Genomic DNA, 25,775 nt, shown 5'->3' on the forward strand with positions numbered 1-25,775 from the left:
TTTTTTTTTTTTTTTTTTTTTTTTTTTGGTGCCGGGAATCAAACTCAGGACCTTGCACTTGCCAGGCAGGAGCTTGTGCTACTGAGCTATATCCCTGTGTCTGAACATTTTTGAATTTTTTTTTTCTCCTGGATTCTTCTTGTCTAGGAGTGGAGTTGCTTAGTCATGACTAGGTTGATACTTCACTACTAAACTAATTTCCAGAATGGTTTATCGGATTGCATTTCCCACGAGCTGTGTGTCAGAGCTCCAGTGGCTGAGTATCCTTGTTAACGTGGTATTCTTAGGTGTGAAATAGTGTTTCACTATGCTGTTAAATTATATTTTCCTGGTGACTGTTGCGGGGCTGGGGATTTAGCTCAGTGGCAAAGCGCCTGCCTGGCAAGCGCAAGGTTGTGAGTTCGGTTCCCAGTACCGGAGAAAAACCAAAAAAAACAAAAAAAAAAAGTCATTAAGCCTGGTGACTGTTGGTGTTAACCGCTTCTTCACGTACTTACTGGCCATTCCTCCATCGTGCCGTTCAAGGCTTTGTCCATTTTTGTCGATGATGTTGATTTGTTTGAATTCATTGTATACTCAGAATTGGAACCCTTTGTCAGACGTGTGTACATATATATAGGAAAGTAAAATTTTAGAATATGATTTTTGGTAGCATAAACAAACTAGGAGTAAATCCAGTGAAGGATATGAAACACCTTTACACAGATTATAAACTATTGCAGAGAGAGGTTAAAGACTTTGAGTGGAAGATACGCTTTTTTCATACATCAAACATATGTTAAAACTTCCGTTCCCCCCAGGTGAATGTGTGGTCAGTGCAGTTCTCATCAAAGTCCTGTTCATCTTGTTATGAAGAAATTAGCGAGTTCACTTTAAAACGTATATCGAGACGCGAAGCATCTGGACTGCTGCTTTCCCAAGTCTTCAACTTACTGGAAAGCTGCAGTTTTCATTTCCTTGTGTTCGGAACGTTGCATGTCCTCTCTGTTGAGCAATTTGAAATATTTAATTAGTCGTCGTTAGCCGGGCTCATCCTGCTGTGTTGTGGAACGTGAGAAGTTGTTCCTTCTGTTCAGCCGGACCCCGGGACCCCTAACCAGCCTCTCTCTGCCCTTCGCCCCCACCTTCCTCCTGGGCTCTGGCAAGCAAGGTTCTCTTCTCTGCTTCTTTGAGGTCTACTTCTTTGACTTTTTTTTTGTCTTTTTGAGACAGGGTCTTGCTCTGCAGTTCAGGCTGGCCTCAAGCTCACTTCGTAGCCCAGGCTGGCCTCGAACTCATAACAATCCTCCTGCCCTCAGCCTTCTGAGTGCTGGGATTACAGGCATGTGCCACCACACCCACTTCTTTGAGGTCAACTTTTTAGCTTCTCCTGTAAGTAAGAGGGCATAGGGCATGTCAGGTCATATTAATCCACATAAAATAACTAGATATTCCATGAAGACCAAAGACAAAACCAGGGGCTGCGGATGTAGGTCAGCGGCATAGCACCTGCCTGGTAAGCATGAGGTCATGAGTTTGATTCTCCATACACCCCCCCACCCGAAAAGATGAAACCAGTAGCCTTTTGGGACGGAAGTGTGCTGTAGCCAGTGAGTCTTTCACTGGCTTCCAGTGGTGAAGCCAGTAAGGGCAGGCAGGTGTCCTCAGCTCCTGGGAAAGACAACGAATACAAGAGTATGTCCTTGAGGTTTTACTTCCTGCTTTCCATGTGTAAACCCGGAATGAGGCCATCAGGGAGTAGACCCCAAAGATGACGCTGAAAGAAGTAACAGGACAGCATTAAAGTTGAGGGCAGTACAGGATCTCAAAGTCCACACGCGAGATGCCCAAACTTGGAGTTGTAATGCTAAGAGTGTCTGTTGATTTTTTATTATTTTTGTTTTTGTTTTTTTGGGACAGGGTCTTGCTGTATAGTTGAGGTTGGCCGCAAAGTCAGGGGCGATCCTCTTGCCTCAGCCTCCCTAGTGCTGGGGTTGTAGACGTGAGCTGCCAGGTCCAGCTGGTCAGTTGAGTTTTGTGAGCACACACACATGTCTGTACACACACACACACACACACACACACAGATGCCACTTACACATCCACGGTGTTAGGAGGGAAACGAGAGAGTGTGAGCGTTCTGAATTCGGGGGAAAGTAGGTTTGCAAAGACTAGCATTTGCTTCTCTACATTAACTGAGCGGGTTCTGCTGCTTGAGGCAGCTACCTGGCTTTCTGTCTGTCAAGCAGCGCCTTCCTCCTGGGCTGCTCCGGTGGTGCTTGTGTTCTTGTTTGCCAGGCCTTTGGAGTCGTGCCAGGCAGACAGCAAGCTCGGGAGTGTCCGCAAGAACACGAGCGACGCCAGCCGGGATTCTCAGGCTGGGAGAGCAGGGGCCCTTGTCCTCGGTTGAAGCCTGTTGGAGGTTTCACCGCTTAGACAAGGGCCCATTGTTCTCACGGACACTCTCGCGAGTAGGGTGCCTCAGTAAACGCGTCTGGAATGGAGAGGTGGTGGCACCAGATTGGTGTTCCCGTGGGCGGAATGGTGACTTCAGGTAGTGCGCAGGGTGTTGTATTTTAATAGGCGGATGTTTATTACAGTGCTGCGTTAGAGAATACCAGGGGGCGTGTCAGCCTGACTACGAACGAAACGGACAGAAGCCAGTGATTGGGGATTGATAAACTGAACAGGTGGTGGGTGCATATCAGGAAGTGGGAAGCAGTAGTGGGTGGAATAAAGGCTTGGGGAAGTATTTTAAGATCTTTCCAGATCTGAGAGCTTTGATTCTTTGAATCAGTATGTATGGATTTATATATTTTTACCAGGGATTGAACCCATGGCCTGATTCACACTGAGCTACATCCTGAGACCTTTTATTTTTATTTTGAGGTATGGTGTTTGTCTGTTTGTTTGTTTTCTGTTTTTGAGACAGGGTCTTGCTAACTTGTTAAATTGCCCAGGGTCGGCTCAAACTTGCAATCCTCCTGCCTCAGCCTCCTAGAGTGCTGGAGTTAGTTACAGGCATGTGCCACCTTGCCTGGCTTGAATTTGGGTTTTAATCTTGAAGTCAGGATACACTTAAAGAAGGGATGTTGATACGTGCTTTTGATAACACGCTGAGCGTTTGGTAGTCTTGTGCATATGTATATGTAGTTTCTAACAAAATTGGAAACATTTTGTACATATAATTTTGTTGTACTTTATTTGCCTGGTATTATTAATTTCACCTTCTGTGTTCTTACAGACAAATGTCTTTCTCATCCTGGCTTCTTTGCTCAGGACACACCCCTCAAGAAGAGATGCTCTGTGATTGTGTGTGATGTACTCCAGACTGTGTGCCCTTGTTCCCACAGTGCCTTGCGGCAAGATTGCCAGCTGATTTCTGCTGGTGCTGCTGCAGCACCCTGCCCCTCCTCCCTCTCCAAACTCAAGTTCTGTTGAAAAGTACCGTTATTGCAATTTGGTAGAAGTACCGCTTCGCATTTTTGCTTTTATTTTGTATTTTCTTGGATCATGCAGGCTGAAATTTTTGTGTAGTTGATCACTGGTTTCTTTTGTGACTTGTGTACAAATTTTTGGGGTGTGTGTGTGTGTGTTTTGAGATAGGGTCTCAGTATGTAATTTAGGCTGTCCTTGAATTCACTGTGTATCCCAGGTTTGTCTTGAACTCAAGGTGATCCTCCTGCCTCAGCTTCCCAGGTGCTGGGATTACAGAAATTGCGTGGTGCCAGATCCAGTGACAAGGTAGATGAGACACAGCCTCGTGTTTTTATGAGCCTGCCTTTCCATTTCATGGCACTTGGCACAGCACTCACTGTATTTTTGATCAGACCTTGTAAAGACACTCATGAAAGAGGACTACCAGAGCTGCTTCTGAAAGAGGAAAAGCATGGGATAAGAGTGATCAAAGTGAGGGGTGTATTTTGGGGGATTAATGACAAAGCGCCTTTTACGATAATAAATTTTTAAAAATTTAAGCATTCACCCTATATTTCAATCATATACACACACACACCCATGAATACATTTGCAGAACATAACCACACAGATGTGTTCATGGGTGTATATATATGTGTGTGTACGATCTGTCACTATGCAATTTCTGGTCTTCCCCAAAGTCAGCATGACCATGAAGTGTCAGTGTCTGGTATCGGTTAGGACATCAAGGTAACCGCGAAAGCGCAGTGAAAGACGTGAGCGAGGGCCTCCGCACTGCTGCTCCAAGTGGCAGGAAGGATGGGACAGGCGTGTTCGAGGTGAGGAGGTTATGTTGCGGGGATTGACGGCGACATGATTTTCACTGTGGTAAATTTAAAAACGTAAACCGTCACTGTTCTGAATCCCACCTCATATGCTGTTGGTCTCCCTTTTTTCTCTTACCTCTGTTGAGCACCTTGCCACGTCTGTCTGCTGCTTTTTATTTTAAGTGATTGGCCAGTGTGTCACTGTAGGAGTGTTGTAATCTTACTTTCCGGGGCACAGCCCGCGTGTCCTGAAGTGGGACACGTCTCCCTTCAGAGCTTCGGCGCTGGTGCCGGACGCCGCCTCTTCCCACGCTCCCAGCACTGTGCCCCGAGCCTCTGTGCCTTGGCTGCTTGTGCGGACAGTGGGGAGCTGCAGTTAGCAACCCTGCAGGCTAGAACGCCTCTCCCTGTGGGAAAGAACCATTCTTGCCTCAGCTGTAAGATACGGCATTTACCACTAGGTGGCGCTAGAAGACTCCTTTGAAAGTGTTCCTCCTCCGGCCTCGGGAAAGTAGTACCCGGCCTCCAACACACACTTCAAACGAAGCTGGCGGGAAACAGCCTTTACCCTCACCGTGTGTGACGCATGCTAATATTTTCTGGTTTACCCTGTTCTCTTTCATGTTTTACAAAATGCAGGTTTGCACACTTTCTGATTTTATGTCACTGTAGTTCACAACTCACTGTTTGGAAAACACTTTCCGATAACTAAGCGTGTTTACTGCTATTAAAGTGTGAGCGTTCTGTGGTCCTTTTAGCAGCCTGGACTTACGTAGCAAATGTTGTCTCCTAGTGGGCTGATTGCTCTGTAGAGTTGCTCCCCTGAACAGCCAAGCCATGTCGTCCCTCATGCGTGTTTATGGTTGTACGTGATGAGAGAGACGTTGGTACGCAATTCAGTGCTGACTGTATTCTTTTACTTTTGAGGCAGGGTCTTACTATGTAGTACAGGCTGGCCTTGAACTCGCTTACGTAGCCCAGGCTGGCCTTAAACCCACAGCAGTCCTCCTACCTCAGCCTCCCAAGTGCTGGGATTATAGACGTGTGCCACCACACCCAGCCCTTCAGCGCTGACTGTAGCAGGGAGGCTCACGCCTATAATCGCTTCACTTTGGGAGGCTGAGGCAGGAGGATCACAAGTTCCAGTGCACAGCCGGTATGTCCTGATATGGGTACCCTGGGTAACTTAGTGACATAATGAGACCCTCTCTCATAATAAACAGTGGTGCTGTTCTGTAGCTCAGTGCGAAGGCCCTAGATTCAGTCTCCGGTACCATAAAGAAAGGAATCCACTGGGAGATGGAACACGCCCCGCCCCTTAGATTTCAGCTTTGTTATCCAGGGACGTGGAAGTGGAGATAGGACTGAGGCATCAGTTAGGATGATTTAGGCTGTGACTAACAGAAGCCTGACTCAGGCCTCAGAAATGGTGAAGATACTTATCGTCTCATAAACCGTACCCTGAGAGGTAGCGTAGGCTACAGGCGTGGGTCTCCTCGCGGTTGCCAGGAGGTTATCAGGGGTAGCCGTGGTGTCCGATCCCGGGCGCAGAGCATGGGAACTTTGCCTCTTTGCAGCGTAGACCTGGGTAGGAACCGAGTCGGCCGTCGTGGTGTTTTCTGAGCTGTAGGACTCTCGCGTACGTGTCGCTGTTTTCCTCACTGTGGTCTCCGAGGTCTTCTCCAGGAAGTGTGCGCTGAGGTGGTTAGCGGTTCGGGCGCTGGGAGTAGAAGTAGAACCTGAAGGGCGGGAGGGGTGACGGCCGTGGGAAACGTGATGGGCGGTGTGATGAGCGTGTGAAGGGGAGGAGTCTGGAAGGGTGGGAGGAGCCTGGCGCAGTGCTGGTGCCTTCACCCTGGGAGGCCGGCAGCGGATTACAAGTGTGAGTCCGGCCCGGGGAGCTTACTGAGACCTTGCCTCAGAAAAGAGCTGGGGTGAGCTCAGGCGGAGGCCTTGGGCTCCGTCCTCAGTAGCCCGGCCCCTGCCAAGGTGTGACAGAGTACTACACGCGCGTTTACTGTGTTGGCCTTTTAGTACCTGGTTTTTCCTCCGGACCCTCCACCTGGTTCCCGTGAACTTGGCGGTGGAAGACCTGGGTAGGAACCGAGTCGGTTCCTACAGACTGTGCCTGCACTAATCTCTGCTTCCTGCGGCCTTTGCGTCTCTTTCAGGTATGCAGTAAGCGTTGGCTACTGGCACGACCCCTACATCGAGCACCTCGTGAGACCGTGTAAAGAGAGGAAGGCCCCTGAGATTAACAGAGGCAAGTACCACCCCCCACTTCTCTGTCACCTGGAGGCCTTAGGTTTGAGGGACCCTTTCTTAAAGGGAGCAGAAGATGAATAGTCTTATGTCTTAATTACCAGCGTGATGTGCTGTGCAACTTTTTAATCTTTATTAACATACATGAAAAACAATATGTTACTGACATTTTATTGGATAATCTCATGTCATTTTCCTATGTTCATGGCCGGGTGTGGTGGTGCACGCCTGTAATCCCAGCATTTGGGAGGCTGAGGCGAGAGAATCCCCAAGAGTTCACGGCCGGGCTGTGCTAATTAGTGAGTTCAAGGATAGTCTGAGCTGTACAGCGAGGCCCTGTCTCAAAAACCAAGCCCACCTCCAAAAAACCCAAAACCTCACTTAGGCGTCACTTATTGTGAGCTGTTCACGGGAGGTATTATAATGTTAGCAGCGTCACTGAGTACTTTCCATCTAGGAAGTCCGAGGGTTCGAGGCAGGAGCGTGATGTATCCTCAGCCCCGCGGAGAGATTGGCTGGGGGACTGTGGTTCTCTCGTCTCCAGGGAATCTGGGCCCCTAACGTAGGGCCTGTGGCTGAGTTCTGGAAGAAATGCAAAGAGGTTTTAAAAGCAGCGGGCCTTCAGACGAGAGCTTACTCCTTTGCTGTCACTCTCCTGTGGTCTGCAGACAGGTTTTCTAACCAGTGTTGCAGAGCTGGGGACGCCTGACGGCCCCTGGCGCTGGTGGGCTGGGCTTTGGCGGGCTCCCTGGTGACGGCTTGTTTCTCTGGTCCTCTCTTAAGGCTATTTTGCTCGAGTCCAGGGTGTCAGCCAGCTTACAAAAGCTTTCCTCCGGAAGACAGAGTGTCGCTGTCAGATTCTCAACCTCGGGGCTGGGATGGATACCACCTTCTGGAAGTTAAAGGTAAGTTGGTGTTTCCCTGTCACCTCCCCGATGACTTCTGCTTCATTGCTCAGATGTGTTTGCCTGGTTCCAGATTTTAAAAATCCCCCAAAAGGCAGGCACTGACCTCCTGTCTCCCAGCCCTGCCCGCACCCTCTGTCCCGTGTTCTTAGCGCACTAGGGCCCTTGTGAGATGAGGTGGTTCCTTGTGCTCCATTACACGTGGAATTATAATGAGATTCCATAGCTTTCCTTCGGGACGTGTGGGCCCAGCGGAGCTGCTGGGTGAGTGCCCGCGTATCCGTCATCTGACAATAACAAGTCCATGGTCCGCAAGGAAGCATGCTGGGTGACACCTGGAGGGGGGCGAGCCTGAGGGGCGATGCTGGGAGGCGAAGTCCTCGTGTGGTTTTCTCTCACGCATCCCCGACTCCCCGTCGGGTTTGGGAGCAGCTCTGATGCGCACGCTCATGAGGAGATGAGTGTGGTTCGAGGCCGCGGCAAGACCCGGGGTGAAGAGCTGCTCTCTGACCCCCAGCCTCGGTTCTCACTGCTAACCCTTGGCCCCGCAGTTTTCGCCCTGCTTGCATTTTCTCTTGTAGGTTTGTGTAGATTTGTCTTGTTTTTCCCGTGAGGTCGGTCATGTGGCGGCGATTGTATGTCCATTTCCCCACACTCCTTGCAGGCACGGACCAAGAGAAATTAGTGTGTGGAGCCACACGACCTGCAGGGTTTCTGTCCCCAGTCGGCTCGCCTGACAAGGACGTGTTCGGTCGTCAGCATTCGCAGGCCTGTTCCTTGCAGGAGAGGCCGGCGGCCTCCGTGCGGTCCCGGGCTCGTTGGCTGCCTGTGCGTTCTTGTAGAGAATCACTTGTGTGAAATGCCTGTGTGCGCTTGACCTCGTGAGTAACGTGAGAACACGAGGGGGGGTCTCGCCTGGGGACAGGGTTGCGAGAGGTGGTGTCTTCCCAGGACACACCTGGGAGTGAGCGCGTCAGCCCCGGTCCCCGACGCGTTACCTGTGTGTCCCCTCGTGGGCGCCGTGGGACGCATTGTGTTGCTGCTGACAGCCTCCCTTTTGTGTAGGCCTGCTGTGCCATTGGAATGTAGCGTCTCGTGGTGCAGCGTAAGGACTTGGGCAGGTTCTGCGGAGGGGCCGCGCTGTGCCGTGCTGACGGGGCCTGTGGAGAAATCTCTTCACTGGGCCCGAGGCCTCCGGTCCCATGGTTTATCTTTGTCCCCATCTTGTAGTGGGTGCATAATTAATAAGTCTGACATTTTTTATTTCTGAGCAGTGTACGTTGAGATGAACGTCCATCTTCCAAGAAAAAAAAGATCGTTTTATCAGTAGCAAGGAAGGAAAATTACAATGTCTGAAAGTCCTTTGTGAAATTTTTATTTTTTATTGGAAACTGGATTGCCTGAAGCATTTCGTTCTCTTCGTCAGGGAGAAAGGGTCCAAAGTTTCTTCTGAAATATTTATAGATATTTTTCTTGTCTGTTCTTCTAGAGCAGAAATTGCACACTGTAGGCCATGGACCAAGTCTGGCCCACCACCTGTTTCTTGTAAATAAAGTTTTATTGGAACACAGCCATGTGCATTTGTTTGCAGTTTGTGGTTTAGCAGCCATATGACAATGATGACAGCAGAGCTGAGTGATTGTAGCACAGACCATCTGGTCTGCAGAGCACAAAATACGTATTTTCTGGCTCATTTCAGAAAGTGTTTGCCCATCTTTTTTTTAGAGATATGTGTTTCCATAGGAGTGTAGGGAAAGCTTTGCCCGTGATCTGACTGTGTTGCACACCTCCCCCTGGGAAGGTTCCCTTCTTGTACCTGCACAGGTTTAGCTGTGAGTCACAGGCTCTCTGTTGCCACCGCTGCGTGAGCTCCTGTGTGACCTGAGGGCCGAGGCTTGTATGGCTGGAGAGTCGCATCTGTAGGAGAGCAGGTGTCATCTGCAAAAGGAGGAAGGGGTAAATGAAACCATTTAAGGTGCTGCAGCTGCTTTTTTTTTTGAGAGAGCTATGTAGCCGAGGCTGACCTCAAACTTGCACCAGTCCTCCCGCCTGAGCCTCCCGGGTGCTGGGAGTGCAGGCGTGCACCGCTAGACTTGGCATTCCTCAGCTGCTTGATGTCCCTGGGGTCTTGTTTGCACACAAAGGACCAGGTGTGTAGGGGAGGCAGCGTCAGTTTTGGCGGTCTGTGAACTAGCCCGCCGTGTCGCATCTCCTCTGTGTGCGAACGGTGTTCTGTTACTGGTGCTCACTGGCCAGTCCGGGAGGCTTCCCTGCCAGCCCGTGACACACGGACTCTGCAAGTGAAACGTCAAAGGCCAGGGGAAACCACAGCGTCCAAACCTGAGGCATCACTTGCCGGTGCCGCCGAGGAGGAAGCTGCTTCCCGAAGGCTCCCAGGTGCTTTTCAGCAGCGCCCGCTCTGCCGTGCTGCTCACTCCGGATTCTCAGGCGGCTCCGGTGAGCGGGCGCCTGGCCAGCCCTTGAGTGAGGAAGCCGTTGTGCCAGCCGGAGGACTCCGCCATCCGTGCATTTGTCTTTCGTTGTTTTCACTGTCCGCTGGAGTTCTAGGCGACCCTTCACTTCCTGTACTGCCTACGTGCCGGGGAGGGGAGCCGGAGCTTCTTGCATGCAGAAAGGAATGCTGCTTTGTACCTGATGGGATTGCACCCGAGGCCTCTTGCTTGCTGTGTGTGTGCTTTGCCAGATGCAGCCGTAGCCTCCAGTAGGCATTCTTAAACAGTCTCAGGTTTCCTAGCACAAGTTACTTCCCTGTCTCCTCCACACGCACCCTCCAAACCTTTGAGTAGCTTCTGCTAAGTCCACCTCCGCAGGCTGTAAGCGTGAGCTGTGCCTTCAGGTGTGGCCCGGGGAGCGTCATGGGCCCAGGTCTCCCCGTGCATGCCAGGAGACAGTCTTCCCAGTTCAGAAAAGTGAGCCCCCCGCCAGCTCCCCTGGGATTGCAGCTGAGGCCCGGCCTCCCTGTGGGTGGGCGTAGTTGGATCTTACATATTCGTGCTTGAGGGTCACTGTCCTGCCCGAAATCGGTGGTGATTCCCGCCCCTGTTCTGCTGTCCTTGACGTGTCTGCCTCAGCTGAGTGTTCCTCTGCGCCCCCATACCTGGTCTGCCTTTGTGTCACTGGCTCCTAGGTGGTTCTCTTGTGTACTCAGTCGCTCACGGGTATCCTCCTTGCCTCTGCCTCTGCCTTCATCACGCCCCGCACCAGTGGCGCTCACAGTCACCGCGCTCAGGGTATCAGTGGTTCCCGTTCTCCTTTCTTGTAAAAAATGTAAGGGGTCGTAAGAGCAGCCCAGCAGGAGCGCCGAGGGGAGCCTGGGCCTTGTTCCTGCAAAGTCTCAGGGTCCCCAGAGGTGATGCGCAGGAGCCGCTGCGAGGCGAGGTGGGCATCGTCACCGCCGGGGCACGAGGTGACGGAGTGGGGCAGGAGTGGAGGGAACTGGGTCGAGCCAGCACGGCTGTGTGAGCAGCGAATGGGTGACAGAGGCGTGGGGAGGGCGGAGAGAAGGCGAGGATGGCCTGGGGGTCGCTGGACAGGGGTTACAGCCGCCAACCACACCAGGAAGGGCAGGAAGAGAAGCAGGGTGTGTGTGTGCGTCTCACTGCGGCCCACACTGAGAAAGCAGGGTTGGATCCAGAGCCAGGACCCGTATCTCCACACCTGTGTCTGTAAGAAAAGGCACCAAAGGGTATTTACCGGGCTCAGGTCCTCCTCTGCGTGTCCCCGTGGGTCCCCCAGGAATCCTCACAACCCTCTGAGGTGTTACCGTTTTCCCCACTTTTTAAATGGAGACCCCTTGTTCCCAGCGCATTAGGCGGTTCTGCCGGGCCTCGCAGCCCGTAAGTAGCGGGTGTGGATTCAGGCCCTGCCCTGGAGCTCCAAAGTGCCGCACGATACTGGGCTGTCACAGAAGGATGGTAGCCGAGAAATACTCGCCCTCACTCTGTGTGGGGCTTTCTCATAGCAGGGTTTGTGTGTCTGAGTGTGTTTGTGTGTGTGTGTGTGTTTGAGGCAGCGTCTTGCTACGCAGTTCATGCTGGCCTTGAGCTCACTTTGTAGCCCAGGCTGGTCTTGTTGCAACAATCCTCCTGCCTCAGCCTCCTGAGTGCTGGGATTATAGGTGTGTGCCATCACATGCAGTGCTGTCATAGTAGTAATTTTACATTATTTTATCCCCAAAACGCTGCTCAGAACTCATTGTATTGATTCCCTGACTCTCTCTAAATTGTCTCAAGTTGCTTTTGGAACACTGTGTATAAGGTATAATAAAAGATACAAGGATTATTTAATGTTTTGAAAAAGTTTATTATGTAAAAAACGCATTGCCATGAATCACTCTTGAAATACTTCCCCCTCTTTGAACGCACTAATCCCACCATGCTTGCCACTTTGTGAAGCAGTTCTGGACGTCTGCTTTCGTGGGTGTCTTTAGCTGTGCTTGGTGGCTTCCTTGAGGTCCTGAGTTGATTCAGAACATTTGCCTTTCATGCTCATTTTGACTCTGGGGGAAAGGCCAGAAGTCCCACCGTGCCAGAACTGATGACCCAGGTAGCTGAGGCCACACTGTAATGTCACGTGCCTGCCTTTCCATTGGGTGGCGCTTGGTATGGCATTCTTTGGCCTTTTGCCCACACCTTGTGAAGACACTCATGAAAGAGGACTTCCAGAATTGCTTCAGAAAGAGGCAAGAACAATGGGATATGTATGTTCAGAGAGAGGGAGGTTAAGGGAGATTAATGGCATTGTCTTCCACGGTAATAAATTTATTTTTACTTAAACACACCCCTTGTGTGTTCTACGTCCCGAGTTCCTCACGTCTCCCTCACCTCCATCTTAGTCACCCCTTTTCTAATTCCAGCTCCTGGACCTTCTTACCTGAACGACAGCAGAAGCCTCCTAATTTTTCCACTACATCCATTCTTGCTTCTCGTAGACCCATTCTCTTGCTGTGAGACCAAAATAACTTGAAAAGTTCATCTCTGACGGTGTCATTCTCTGACTTAAAATCCTTAAAACCCTCTTGCTGTTAGGCATCTGGGCCTGAATACGTGGAAAACAGTCAGTAGGTATTGTGAGTGAAAAAGTAATTTTACAGTTTTCTTCCCCCAGGATGAAGATCTTCTCCCAAGCAAATACTTTGAAGTTGACTTCCCAACGATAGTCAGGAGAAAGCTCCACAACATCAAGTAAGTGCTGCTGTGCTGGGGGAGAAGCTGCCAGGGGGCGCTGAGCCCCAGGTCTCGCGAGCTGGCAGGTGTGAGTGCTGCAGGTCGCGTCTTAGGGCGCTGCTTTGCGTTGGCCCCACTTCCCCTCCTGTTCTTGCTCTGGATCCGCGATCAGTGTGCCGTGCGGCCCTCGCCATGCGGCACTCCTCCCTGTGTTGTGACTCAGTTGTCCGTTAGTGCAGTTTCTCTGAGCAGTGGAAGGGTATATTATCATAGATGAATAATTTGAAATTTTATGTGTGTTTCGTTTAATTCTTTATCCCAAGGACGTGGAAAGGAACCTGACCCAGAATAGGTGCGGCGACTTTTTGTGTGTGTAACTGCATATATAAGAGGAGATTATAGTTAAGCCGTTCTGAGTCCAGTCTTCAAGGCGTTTGCATGGCTGTAGATGACAAGTGTGCTAACCTTTTCTGAGAGCCTGTCTTCGTTAGTTTATTTGCTGTTTTAGAGACAGCGTCTCACTCTGTGTCCAAGCTGGTCTCGAACTCACAGTGATCCCCCTCCTCAGCCCCTCCTGGCTGCTGAGAGCTTTTCTTTGTCCAGGCCTGTGTTAAGTGCTTCCCTCGGGTTGCCATAAGTGCTGTTTCTGCCCGCTTTTTGCAGAGGAGGAGTCCGTCTTGGGCAATTTTAAAGAGTGGAGCTGAGATTTAAGCCCTGGCTTGAGCCCTTGGTCAAGGCTTTGCAGTAGTTTTTATTACTTTTTACCACTGTCCCCCCAAATTAGTCATTTAATTAAATCCTGATTTTTATATTTAAAGAAGAGGAACAGATGTAAACATTTTTGCTAGTGCTTTAAAGATACCAAGCCTTTCAAGTCAGAACTGTTTCTTAAGCTTTATTTCCTCTAGTCTGTACTATGAAAGTAAGTTTTTCAGTTTTGCCTCATGTAAATTATATTTTGTATTGAATCTTCTCTTGGAAATAAAAAAGGCAAAATCTGATGCCTTTGGAACTGCAAAATGCTACTCAGTTGGGAGTGGCGAGTGGAATGGGGGGAGTGGGGGCTGGATTCATCCCTGAGATGGTTTTCTGGGAGGAAAAACAGATCGGTGTGTGTGTGTATGCTTGTTGGGATGTTGAATTTGGTTCCCAATTTATGATTTTTTGCATTTGTTGGAGTAAGGGACTTAGGGTATAAGTGTTGCAAAGCTTCTGGTTTAAAGGTCAGTCCTTGTGGTAACTTACGACAAAGCACAACTGTCTTAAAGTTTTTGTTTGAGAATAAGCAAGGAGCTAGAGATGGCCCCAAAACACAGAAAATCCTTGCTAGCCTAGCGTTACCTGTTTCTGAGTGGATTTACTTCATGACTGATGTGTCCTTGGGTATCACGTGCCAAGCATGATGCGGAGCTGACTGACCTGAGACCTGGGCATCTTGAATTTTCACTATATGTGTATAGAGTCAAATATAATTGTTTTAAAAGCTGTAGCAGTATATACAGGTTGAACCTTCTGCTCCAAAATCTGAAATCCAAAGTGCTTGGATCCGAGCATTTTTGAGCGTCTTGTCAGCTTAGGGGTACTGAACTGGAGAGGCCCGTGCAGGGCCGGCGTCGCCAAATCTGAACGTTGGAACCTGTCCAAGTTTTGGTCCCGAGCATTTCCGATAAGGAGTAGTCATCCTGCAGTTGCCGGTTCTGCAGTGGGCGCTGGCGTTCAGTTTGCTGAGCTCATGGGTAAACTGACCTTTCTTCCTGCTCTTTTCCGTCACAGAAACAAGCCCGCTCTAGCCAAGCCCATCGCAGAGCTGCACTCAGAGGACACACTTCGCATGGGTGAGTGCCTCCACCTAAGGAGCACAGCGTGGGCCACGGAACATTCCTGCTGTCTTCGCCTTCTGAAAGATGTGTGTGTTGTGTTATCCAAACGTTCTTCTTCTCTGCTGCGTGTTTATGCGTCTGTCCCTGGTACCATGAAGGAATTTTTAAATCACCTTTTTTTTTATTCTTATCTTTTACAGTTTTATTTCTCGGTACGTTTGCCTTACCTGATGGTTCTACTCCTTGTGGGGAGTTGGTCCGCACCCGTCACAGATGTCGGGCTTTTCTTCATCCTTGCTCCCTCCCCGCTCCATCTCTTGATGCCCTTCCAATTTGAAAAAGATCTCTCTGAGGGGCTGGGGATTTAGCTCAGCGGCAAAGCGCCTGCCTGGCAAGCGCAAGGTTGTGAGTTCGGTTCCCAGTACTGGAGAAAAACCAAAACCAAAACCAGAAAAAAAAAAAAAAGAAAAAGATCTCTCTGCTTTCTATTGCCTATCTTTTATTTTGCTCTTTATTATGTATAGTTTGAGTTTCTCGTATGACTTGTGTGTGACTCTTCTTAGGTGTTCTCAGGCCTCCAGTGTTAAATTTTCTTTATGAATGACTTTGGGTTAGTTACCAGTACTTCAAAAACAGATTTCTCATGAAAATCTCAGTGTTCAGCTTTGCTTGGAAAAATCAAAACGTGGCCGTATTAGAAACTGCATAGCAGTACTTAGTGGAGGCGCTTCTCTGCTGGCTTACACTTGACCGGCTCCATTTGTGTCATCTTTCATCTGTCTGGGCGCCCAGGGCCCTGAGGGTGTTCGGAATCTTTTCACAGTGCCCTATCCTGCCTCCTACAGTCAGCATTCTGCCCAACATTTAACTGTGAATTTTTTTTTCTTTTGTCTTTTTGAGGCAGGGTCTTGTGATGCAGGCTGGGCTTGAGCACACTTTGTAGCCCAGGCTTGTCTCGAACTTGCAACAATCCTCCTGCCTCAGCCTCCCGATTAATGTAATCCCAGGCTGGGATTACGGCGTGCGCCACCACGCCTGGCTTTGAACTATGAATGTTTATAACACCACTTCCTTCATTTTTTAGCTTTCCAAATTTTGTTTTAAGGATTCTCTACCACAGTCTTCCATTGTGTTCAGTTTGTGTCTGACGGAGAAATTCCAGGAATCTCTCACGTCCTGAAGCGTGCTCAGAGAGGGTGGCCTGCACGGGTAGTCTAGTCAGGGGCAGGCAAGGAGGTGAACTGGTTCAGCACGACCGTAGTGCAGCAGTCCTCCTCCTCTATTGGAGTCCAGTGGTCAGCACGCAGTGTCCTCCCTGGCCGGGGGAGGAGCGAAGGCGGAATTGCCAGCAGCACCTGTTCCGCTTTGGCCACTTGCCGGGCTGTTCTCTTTCTCACCACTTCCGCTGTTCGTTCTCCACACGCTTTGCTGTCAGCACATGGTCTGCAGGGAAGGCTTTGAATCTCCATTATACATCTATTTAATGCAATTTTAATAAGCAGTGAATAATTCATCTACATTGTTTTGTAGCTTTTCATCTCCTAATAAATCATGACCGTCTTTCAATGTGCAAGAATATCAGTCTGTCTTACTATTTTTAATGGCTTTATGATACTCCTTTATGTGCAAATTTCATTAAGCTATTCCTTATCGATTTCCATTTGGATTGCTGCCTTTTTAATGGTTTTATATTAAATAATGTTGTAGCAAATATATGTATGTGTGTGTTTTCAGAAGTTGCTAGTTCAGAGAATTGAAGGTTATGAATTCTAATAAATATGGTTAACTGCGTTTCAATTCTCTTTTTCTTTTCTTTTTTAAAATTTATTTATTATATTTTTTGCCTTTTTAAGACAGGGTCTCGTTATGCAGTTCAGGCTGGCCTTGAGCTCACTTTGTAGCCCAGGCTGGTCTTGAACTTGCAACGGTCCTCCTGCCTCAGCCTTCCGAGTGCTGGGATCACAGGCGTGCGCCATCATGCCCGGCTAGAATAAAGTTTTAAGAAGGAAATCAGGATTGACTTACCTCCCTTCTTAAACCTCCCACTGAATCAGACCCACATGGCCCGTCAAGCCTCCGTGTGCCTCCTGAGTATGTTTTCGTCCGCCGTAGCTGTGGTCCAGCCACACAGACCGGCTCCGCATGAGCAAGGCCAGGGTTTCACTCTGCACCTTTCTACTTGCTCTATCAGGGAACAGTTAGGACTAAAAGATTGTTTTTCATGGTGCCAGGGACCGAACCCAGGGCCTGAGCCGGGCACTCAGTGAGCTGAGCAAACACGACCATGAAGCTGCCTTCCCCAGCTCTTTCTAAAAACGTTTGAGATAGGGTCCTGGTAAGCTGACGGAGGCTGGCTTTGAGCTCGCTTCATCCTTACTGAAGATTTTTGACAAGCGAGTACTGACAAGCGACCTTGAGTGTGTGTGTGTCAGTTTACCACAAAGCTCCTCACTGTGGGCCCTGTGGACGGACAGGGCCACATCCTCCGTGGCGGGGCTGTCGTGCGCATTGTAGGACGTCTGGCAGCGTCCGGGGGCCTGGCCCTCTAGTTGGCATTAGTGCCCTTGGGGCTGTGTCTTCAGACATTGCCACGTGTTCCCTAGCAGCCACGCTGCCCTCTGCAGGAACTATCGTCTTAGTTGCAGGATGGCCAAGCCTGTGTAACCAGGATTTTCATAACTGTCTTTTCATTCCGGCCATGTATAAATTGCTTCTTAATTTTTAAATCTTACTGTTGTGTTTTTACTTTCAGGGTTTCTTCTGCATAAATCCTCTTAGAAGTGAGTCCTCTAAAGAAGTGTTGATCACAGAAAGAACCACTAGTAGCAACACAGAGATTATAAGTCAGTGTAAAGTGCCTTCCCAGAATTGGCTGTGTCCATTCCGTTAGAAAGGCTTTCTGTGTCACACGAAGCACTGGGAGCTCTTTTCCATGTTTTTCTTATCAAATAGAACTGAGGAGAAAAGGAAGGCATTATGATTCTCGTGTTGGTGAGAAGTTATTTTTCTAACCAGCGCTCAGAAACTAACGTGCCAGGCTTTTCTGTTGCGCCATGGTCTGTGGCCAGTGCTAAATTTCCGTAAAAAGGGCGTATTTCCCCAGAATGTTAAAACGCCTGTGGAGCACGCGCTCGGCCTGTGCCTTCCGCAGATGCCCGCACTTCTTGCAGAGTGGTGAGGTGGTCTCTGAGGACAGACCGCGGGCCTCCTGTTTCCAGACGGCGGGGGCAGGCCGACGCGGAGGGAGCGTCTGAGCGGTGGGGTGGGGGTGTGTCCATCCGGTCCTCGAGTCCTGTCCGAGGGCGGCCTTCAGGGTCCTCGCCGGTGTTTTCCTCTTCCTGCGTGCCCACTTGTGGCCCAGGTTCAGGTTGGCCTCAGGTCGCCGTCCACGCTCACGTCTGCTGTCCCTCTCGCTCGGTTTAGGAATAATCGTGACGCGGCGTGGTGGTCGCTGTACACGCTGACTTGAGACCCTAATCGAGTCACGTCTCCCCTGAGCTAGCTGCTCGCCACTTCTGCACCGCTGTTTTGAAAGCACGTACTACTGTTTGCGCGCTTCACATATCTGGTGAATGCTTTTGTTTGTTTGGGTTTTCTGGTCAGGAGTGGAAAATCTCATTTGCAACAAACTCGTTATTACTATATTTGTTTTTTGCGCAAAGGCACACATGAAGGAATTGTTTGTCTTCCTAACAGTGCCTCATCTACTTCATATTATTTTCCTGGCTGGGGCATTGTGGCTCCCAGGGCAGATTTCGGGGTCCCTCTTTGCCCTTTTTTGCCTTCTTGCCATGTAAGAAGCTCCTAGGAGGTACTTTCAGCTTGCAGTGAGTGGCCTACTGTGTTTGAATCAGGCGAAGCAGCCAAAGGGGTAGACGAAGACTGTAAGGGAGAACCGCCTTACGTGTTAGAGTTCAGCTTTCTCTTGGTGCGGCACAGGGATTCAACCCAGAGCCTTGCGCTGAGCTACCTCCCCAGCCCTTTTCCATATTTAAAAAATTTCTATTTTACTTCAGGGTTTTGAAACAGTCTCACAACGTAATTCAGGGTGGGCTTGAACTCCTTCCATCTTCCTTTCTCAGCTTCCCGAGTGCTGGGGTAGCAGGTGTGCCCCACCGTGCCTGGCGTAGTTCTTTTTTCTTTTCTTTTTCTTGGTGCAGGGTTCTGAGGGTCAAGAGAACCTGAATTACAAGAGTGATACCGTACCACTCCCCTCGCCCCTCAGCCCTGCGGTCTGTGCCGTTGAGAAAGCTGAGAGTAATGCCTGCAGTAAATAATCAAACCATATTGTTCTGCTAAAATTGCATACACGTACAGAAAAAGAAAAAATCGAGGAGGAGGGTCAAGAGACGGCTGAAGGTGGGGAGGGAGGAAGGGGAAGGGGGATGAAAAAAGTTAGGATGCTGTGTGCATGTGCCGACTCCCCACAAGGAACGCGAGCACTGTGTGCTACACAGTTGTACTGATTTCAAAAAATGGAAGGACGTTCCAGGCACGCGCAGACACGGGACTAGCTCCGCGAGCTCCTGTGCCCTCAGCTCCCAAGTTTATTGCCAGCGTCACGTCGTGGGCACCGGGACTCCCGAAAGCTCAGTCCCGGACTCGGCGTCAGCACACCTGGGAGTGTGTTAGAAATGCAGGCGCCCGTTATGCGAAGACCTAGGGAATCTGAAACGCCTGCAGCCTGTGGTCTGAGCTCCTGCAGGCCGTCCAGGTGACCGATGGCTGCCAGAGCTTGAGGCCCGCTGCGCACACGTTCCGCCCCGCCTTGCTGGGCTGTTCTGCACAGGTGCCGTCGTGTATTTGCAAAGGCGTTAATACACAGGCTGTTTTGCTTTAGGCAAAACATAGTCACAGACTGGTGTGGCACGGAGAGGGCTGCCCGCCAGTGGGCACCGGTGTTCAGTTAACCAGGCACACACTTCATCTCTTAATCCCGCTGAACATTTTACTTTAAGGAACTAACTAGACAGGTCCTTTATGAGTATATACTGTGATGCTCATTGCAGTACCTAAGATAGAGAAAACTTGTTTACTTTTGTTTGTGTGTTTTTGAGACAGGACCTCACTATGCAGTTCAGGCTGCCTTGAGCTCACTTTGTAGCCCAGGCTGGTCTTGAACTCACAACGATCCTCCTGCCTCAGCTTCCCAAGTGTTGGGATTACAGGCGTGAGCCACCATGCCCAGCTTACTTTTTTTTTTTAAAGCAGGTCTCACTATGTAATTCAGGCTAGCCTTGAACTCACGGTGTAACCCAGGCTGGCCTCAAACTGGTGATCCCCCTGTCTCAGCCTCCTCAGTGCTGGGATTCCAGGTGTGTACCACCGCAGCTGGCTTAGAGAAAACTTGGAAATACTACATATCTGTTTTTGAGGAATTAGCTAAATAAATTATGTTGCTTCCCACTCAGCGGAATGCTGTAAAATCATTATAGAGATTGACATTCCTGATGCTGCTGTTAGTAGGAAAAGCAGCTTTCAAAACAGGTTTTACGTGGTTCAGGGTGTGTGTGTGTGTGTGTGTGTGTGTGTCTACACCCACGCAGAGAAGGAGTTGTGTGTGTGTTTGTGTATACATCTCAGTGGCCCAGCACCTGCCTGGCAAGCAGGAGGTTCTGAGTTCAGTTCCTGGTTAAACAAAAATGTAACAAAGGACGAAAGGCTGGAATGTCACACATCAAAACACTAAGTTATCTTTGGAAGATGGGATTTGGGTTCCTTTTTACCTTTATCATAGGTGATTTTCTTTTTCTAAACAATGAACATGTCTTTTTTAATGAGAAAAATAAGTTACCTTAACTTTGAAGACGCTTTATCTATTAAAATGATCTCAGGCTGGAAATAGTTCAGTGGCCCAGCGCTTGCCTGTCAAGCGCAAGGTCCTGAGTTCAATTCCTGGTACAAAAAAAAGAAACTCTCAGGATTGATTTCTGTTGAAATGATCATCTCTTCTTGCATTTGCAGATGGGCATGTGCTGGATTCAGAGAGATACGCCATTATTGGAGCTGATCTCCGAGAACTACCTGAACTGGAAGAGAAACTAAAGAAATGTAACATGAATACACAGTGAGATTTTTTTCTAACCTATTGTGTATTTGGGATTTCGTGCTAATTACGAGAAGTGCAGTATGATGCCCTTCTTCCATGTTTATTCTGTAAATTTTATCATGTCACCACTACCTCTAGTACTTTCTAAAATTTATCTATTTATTCTTTTTGAGACAAGGTCTCACTATGCAGTTCAGGCTGGCCTTGAGCTCACTTCTGCCCAGGCTAGTCTCGAACTCACAACGATCCTCCTGCCTCAGCCTCCTGAGTGCTGGGATTACAGGTATGAGCCACCACACCCGGCTACTTTCTAAAATATTAGAGCAGCACTTTCTCATGTCTTTTTCTACATCACGGTCACCTGTGTCACTCTTGAAAAGACTGGGGCCTAATATCAAAGCTTGGGAGAAGTTAACTGTATGGATAAACATAGTTGTAACATGCACAGCGTTAGAGTTTAGAATATCGTAAAGAATAAGTGCTATAAAAAATTCCCATAAAAAAATGAGCAAAAGAAATGGCCAGGCAGCTCCAAGAAGAAACAGAGACTCGTAAGATACTAGAGTACACACTATGTGAATATTGTATGAAGTGTTGATCCTCAGATGTAATCAGATGCAGTTCTATTTCCTCCCACTAAGTTGGCAGAAATACGTTAGTGTGACCATATATCATTGGCAAGGGTGTGGGGGATGGGGAACCAGCACACACCAATGGGTATAGCAAGTAGAAGTGAGCAGTCCGAAGTAGACGTGTAAATATGTGTGCCAGAGAGCACAGCAGTTCACTTTTGGACATGTGCCCTGGAGAAGGTCTTGTAAGCACGATCATGGGGTGTGCTCATTCATTGCAGGCATTCAAGTAGCAGAAAATTTGACTGAGTCAATAAAGCATAAAATGCATATCCTAGATCATTGAGGATGGGGCTCAAAAGCCTAATGTTGAGAGGAAGAGATCAAGTTCCAGCCACTTTTTTTTTTTTTTTTTTTCCAGTACCGAGAATCGAACTCACAACCTTGTGCTTGCCAGGCAGGCAATGTGCCACTGAGCTAAATCCCCAGCCCCTAAGCTGCAGCACATTTATGCGTAGTATGATACCAGATACCTAAAACCAAAGCCCTCAGGATGCTGTGTTTTTACAATGACATCTTTACACTGCGGAGATATTTAGGGTTTGTGCTAAGTTCTTGAGTGTGGGTGCCCCTGGGAAATGAAGGGTTTTAGTGTAACGATGTGGTCAAAATCAGGTTGTTAAAGAGGTAAAGGTGACATGGTAGAGGGAATATTATTTTAAAGAATAAGTTGGAGGCAAATATCATTAGCAAAGATGAAGAAACTAGCAACACGGGAAATCATTGCTAGAACAGTCCGGGGTGGAGGGGGAGGGTGCAGAGCGTGGACCGAGGTGGTCCAGCTGTGGAGGACGGGGGAGACCCCATTCTTCTGAGCAGCAGGGAAGGCGGATAAAGACTAAGGACAGACGCAGAGGTGGCCTCAGGGAGGTGAACGCTCGTGGGTCTTTCTAACTCGTCTTTCATTCATGTGACGATTGCTGCTCTCTCCACCTGCTGAAGCGCTTGTTTAGCCCGCAGTTATCATCTACATGGTGCTCATTGGGATTCGCAGGCTGCCTGTCCGGGGTTAGAGACGGCTCTCGCGGACCTGTCATTGTCGTTCCAGTTTTGTTTTCTGGATCTTTGTCTCACTGAGGGTTCAGAGAAGCAATCTGTAGATTTCATCTTTTCTCTTGTTCTTTACGGCCATCTAGTAAAGTCTGGGTCCCCAGTGTGTGGTGCTGCTTACTGGGGGGTCGGGGAAGCCTTCCGCGATGGCATCCAGGGGGAGATCTCTGGTCATTGGAGTCCAGTCCAGGGGAACTGGGACTCTGGCCACTTCTGCTCTGTCTTTGCTTCCCTGCCTTGAGATAACCGGTTTCTCCCACTGTGTGCTCCTGCCCCGACGTCCTGCGTCACCCCAGCCCCGAGAGCAGTGGAGCCAAGCTGTTAGGCTGAAAGCTCTGAAACTCTGCCGAGTAAACCTCTTCTCTTAATAAGCAGCTCTCCCAGGCGTTCGCTGCGGCATAAGAAATGACAAACTCAGTCTGCAAAGTGAGTCCTCAACGCCTGTTTCTTCCACTGAGGACCCCATTGTACACTTCAATGGGAGTCTTGATGCTCAAGGGTGCTGGGGCCTGGGCTCATGTTTTTCCATACATGTTAGTGTAAATCAGTGATAGGCTAGGCCGGACGTGGTGGCGCATGCCTGTAATCCCAGCACTTGGGAGGCTGAGGCAGGAGGATCCTTGTGAGTTCCAGACCAGCCTGGGCTACAAAGTGAGCTCAAGGCCAGCTTGAACTGCATAGCGAGACCCTGTCTCAAAAAGCCAGAAAAAAAAAAACCAAAAAAGATAGGTTAAGCTGATACTCACAGGCAGCCATAGCAGCCTTTTAGGATCAGGAGAGCATGGGTTTAGATGCTTCCTTTGTTGCTGTTTACCAAGTATGTATTTATTTATTTATTTAAACATTTAAAAAAATTTTTTTGTGTTTTTGAGGCACAGGGTCTTGCTATGCAGTTCAGGCTGGCCTTAGCTCACTTTGTACCCCAGGCTGGTCTCAAAACTTGCAATGATCTTCCTGCCTCAGCCTCCCATAGTGCTGGGATTATAGGCATATGCCACCACACCCAGCTTTACCAGATATTTAACAGGGGCCATCTTTAATGGTTTGTTCTTGGAGCCATAGTTTCTTCTTTATGAATTGGGTTTTAAAAACTCTATCACTGTATCATTTTTAAAATTTTTTTTTTCATTTTAAAGAGAGTTTCCATCTTTTACCTTTCAGTCTATGAATTTCCTTTTGAGTTAAATATGTTTCTTGTATACAGTGTATTGTTCGATTTTGTTTCTTGATCCACTCTGCCAGTCTGCTTCTTTTGATTGTTGAATTGAGGCCACTTACATTAATGGTTGTAACTGGTATGTATTGGCTTGTCTTTGTCATATTATTTTCCTGCTGTTGGTTCCTTATTTTTTCCTTCTGTTTAATTGCTTGCTCTGCCTGGTGGTTCTTTTCTCTTGTTGTTCTTGAAATTGTGGTCATTTTTATCTCTTTCAGTGTCTTTTAGTACTATTTGTAAGGTTGGTTTGGTGATCATGAATGTCTTCAGTTGTTCTTTGTTGTAGAAATATTTTATTTCTACATTAATTTTTTTGTTTTGTTTTTTATTCCAGTACTAGGAATCAAACTCACAACCCCGTGCTTGCCAGGCAGGCGCTATGCCGCTGAGCTAAATCCCTAGCCCCTACATTAATTTTGAGGGACAGTTTTGCAGGGTACATCAATCTGGGTTGGAAGTTGTTTTCTTTCAGGACCTGAAATACTTCACTCTAAGCCCTTCTTGACTTGATGGTTTGTGTTGAGAAATCTGCCATGATTCTGATGGGCTTTCCTTTATAGGTGATTTGTTTCTTTTCTCTAACAGCTTTTAATATTCTGTTCTTTTGCTGAATTTCCTAGATCTTGATTATTATATGTCTGGGCGTAGATCTATTTTGGTTATGGCTAGTTGGAGTTCTATATGCCTCATTTTATCTGTAGATTTCAGATTCTTTTTCTGTGCTTGGGAAATTTTCTGTTATTACTTCTACAAATACTCTTTTTATGTCATTTGTTTTGACTTCTGCTGTTTCATTGACATGTATTAACCTTACCTTGTTTTTCTTTGCTTTGTCTTGCAGCTGTTGAATTGTTATTTCCTTATTCCTTGTTATTTTTAAGAGGTCTTTCCTTTCATTTTTTGGGGGGGTGGGTACTGGGAATCGAACTCAGAACTTTGCACTTGCTAGGCAGGCGCTTGTGCTGCTGAGCTATATCCCCATCCCCCAGTCTTTCCTTTCATGACCATTAGCTGCAATGCTGTCTTCAAGGTCTGAAAATCTATCTTCAGTTTCAGTCAAGTGGTTTTGCCAGCTTTTGATGGAAGTTTTAATTTCCTGGATATCTGAATCTGTTTCATGTATTCTAAATCTTTCCTGTATTATTCATTCATGGTTTCCATCATTTTTCTATGCTCCTTTATTATTTCATCTATCTCTTCTTTAGATGCACTGAATAGTTTCATTATGGTTGTCATTTCTTTTTCTAGCTGAGAGATTATTTCTGATCTGATGTCTTCTATGGCCTGTTAAAGTTGTTTCTTTACTTCAGTTGCTATCATTTCAGAGATTTCAGGTGTGTGACTTCTGAGCTCTTCTATGTCCATGTCTCCTGGGCTTGTTCTGGGTGGGGTGCAGTGCAGAGATTGCATTTTGCTTCTTGGTTTTGTCATTTTAGAAAATCCGGGGCTTCCCTGGGGCACAGCCTCGCTCCCCTGATGGTGTGGGAGTCGCAGGGCCAGGACCTGAAGCTTCCTGGTGCTTAGTGTGAGTCCTGCAGTGGTGGTGGGGTGGGTCATGGTCACCGGGGCTCCCAAAGCTGTCTGGGGCTCAGCCTGGCTCCCATGCCGGTGGAGAGGGGTGGGGCGTGGTAACTGAGGCTCCCAGAGCTGCCCAGGGTTCAGCTTGGCTCCTGCACTGTTGTGAAGGGGCCACCGTATAGCTCTGAAGATTCAGTGAAATAATGCATATGAACGTAGCGGGTCAGAAAGTAAGTCACGTCTCAGTGTAACTTTGGTGTTAGCAACTTATAGTTCTTGATGATAAGATGAAGGACCAGGGACATAACCAGCTTTAAAGCGGCCCAGCTTTTACAGGGACGTCTACTTTGCTTTCAGAAATCAAGATGACAAAAATAAGTATTAGAATTACATGCTTAATTCTTCTGTATTGTGTTCTATGTTTTACTTTATGGATTGGCTTTTCTGTATTTCATTTATATTTTGAAAAGTATGACATATTAATGCTAATGGCTGTTTACATAGCATTAAAATATTTTAATGTTTAAGTAATTCTGAAACATTAAAAGTAAAAATGCCACCTTTCCTAAAACGTCTTCTTCTCCTAGCTTCTTCACGTAATATTTTAGGTAAAAGTAGTTGCCTTTTGCGTTACAAAGCTTCCCGTGAGCCTCGCGTGAGCCTCCCGGAGTGCTGATTACAGCGTGAGCCGCCTCTTGAAGCTAGTTTCTCTAGTTAGCGACTTACTACGTCAGGTTTGGGAATATCAGTTTTTACTCGTTCACCTCCTTTTCTAACCATTCCTGGTGGTACAGCCTCAGTTTTAGATATGGATCATTATTATTTGTAAAAAGTCTTCTTTTCAGCGTTTTGCCCTCTGATATTTGATGTTTTCTAACCCAGACGGACTTAATGCCCTTTCTGCTGGATTCAGT

At 48.2% G+C, this 25,775-nt stretch overlaps 1 protein-coding gene across 3 annotated transcripts in view; it reads left to right on the forward strand.

The window, feature by feature from the left end:
• The window catches only part of Lcmt1 (leucine carboxyl methyltransferase 1), a 58,827-nt gene that overhangs the window by 10,701 nt on the left and 22,351 nt on the right, over positions 1 to 25,775 (forward strand). For all 3 annotated transcript variants that reach the window (XM_013504899.1, XM_005405127.2, XM_005405126.2), the window contains exons 2-6: positions 6,395 to 6,486; positions 7,269 to 7,390; positions 12,518 to 12,594; positions 14,350 to 14,411; positions 20,361 to 20,463. In XM_013504899.1, coding sequence (XP_013360353.1) covers positions 6,395 to 6,486; positions 7,269 to 7,390; positions 12,518 to 12,594; positions 14,350 to 14,411; positions 20,361 to 20,463 — 456 coding nt within the window. The remainder of the gene's footprint in view (positions 1 to 6,394; positions 6,487 to 7,268; positions 7,391 to 12,517; positions 12,595 to 14,349; positions 14,412 to 20,360; positions 20,464 to 25,775) is intronic.

The sequence above is a fragment of the Chinchilla lanigera genome, unplaced genomic scaffold, assembly GCF_000276665.1.
Source record: "Chinchilla lanigera isolate Chin_1 unplaced genomic scaffold, ChiLan1.0 scaffold00092, whole genome shotgun sequence".
Lineage (NCBI taxonomy): Eukaryota > Metazoa > Chordata > Mammalia > Rodentia > Chinchillidae > Chinchilla > Chinchilla lanigera.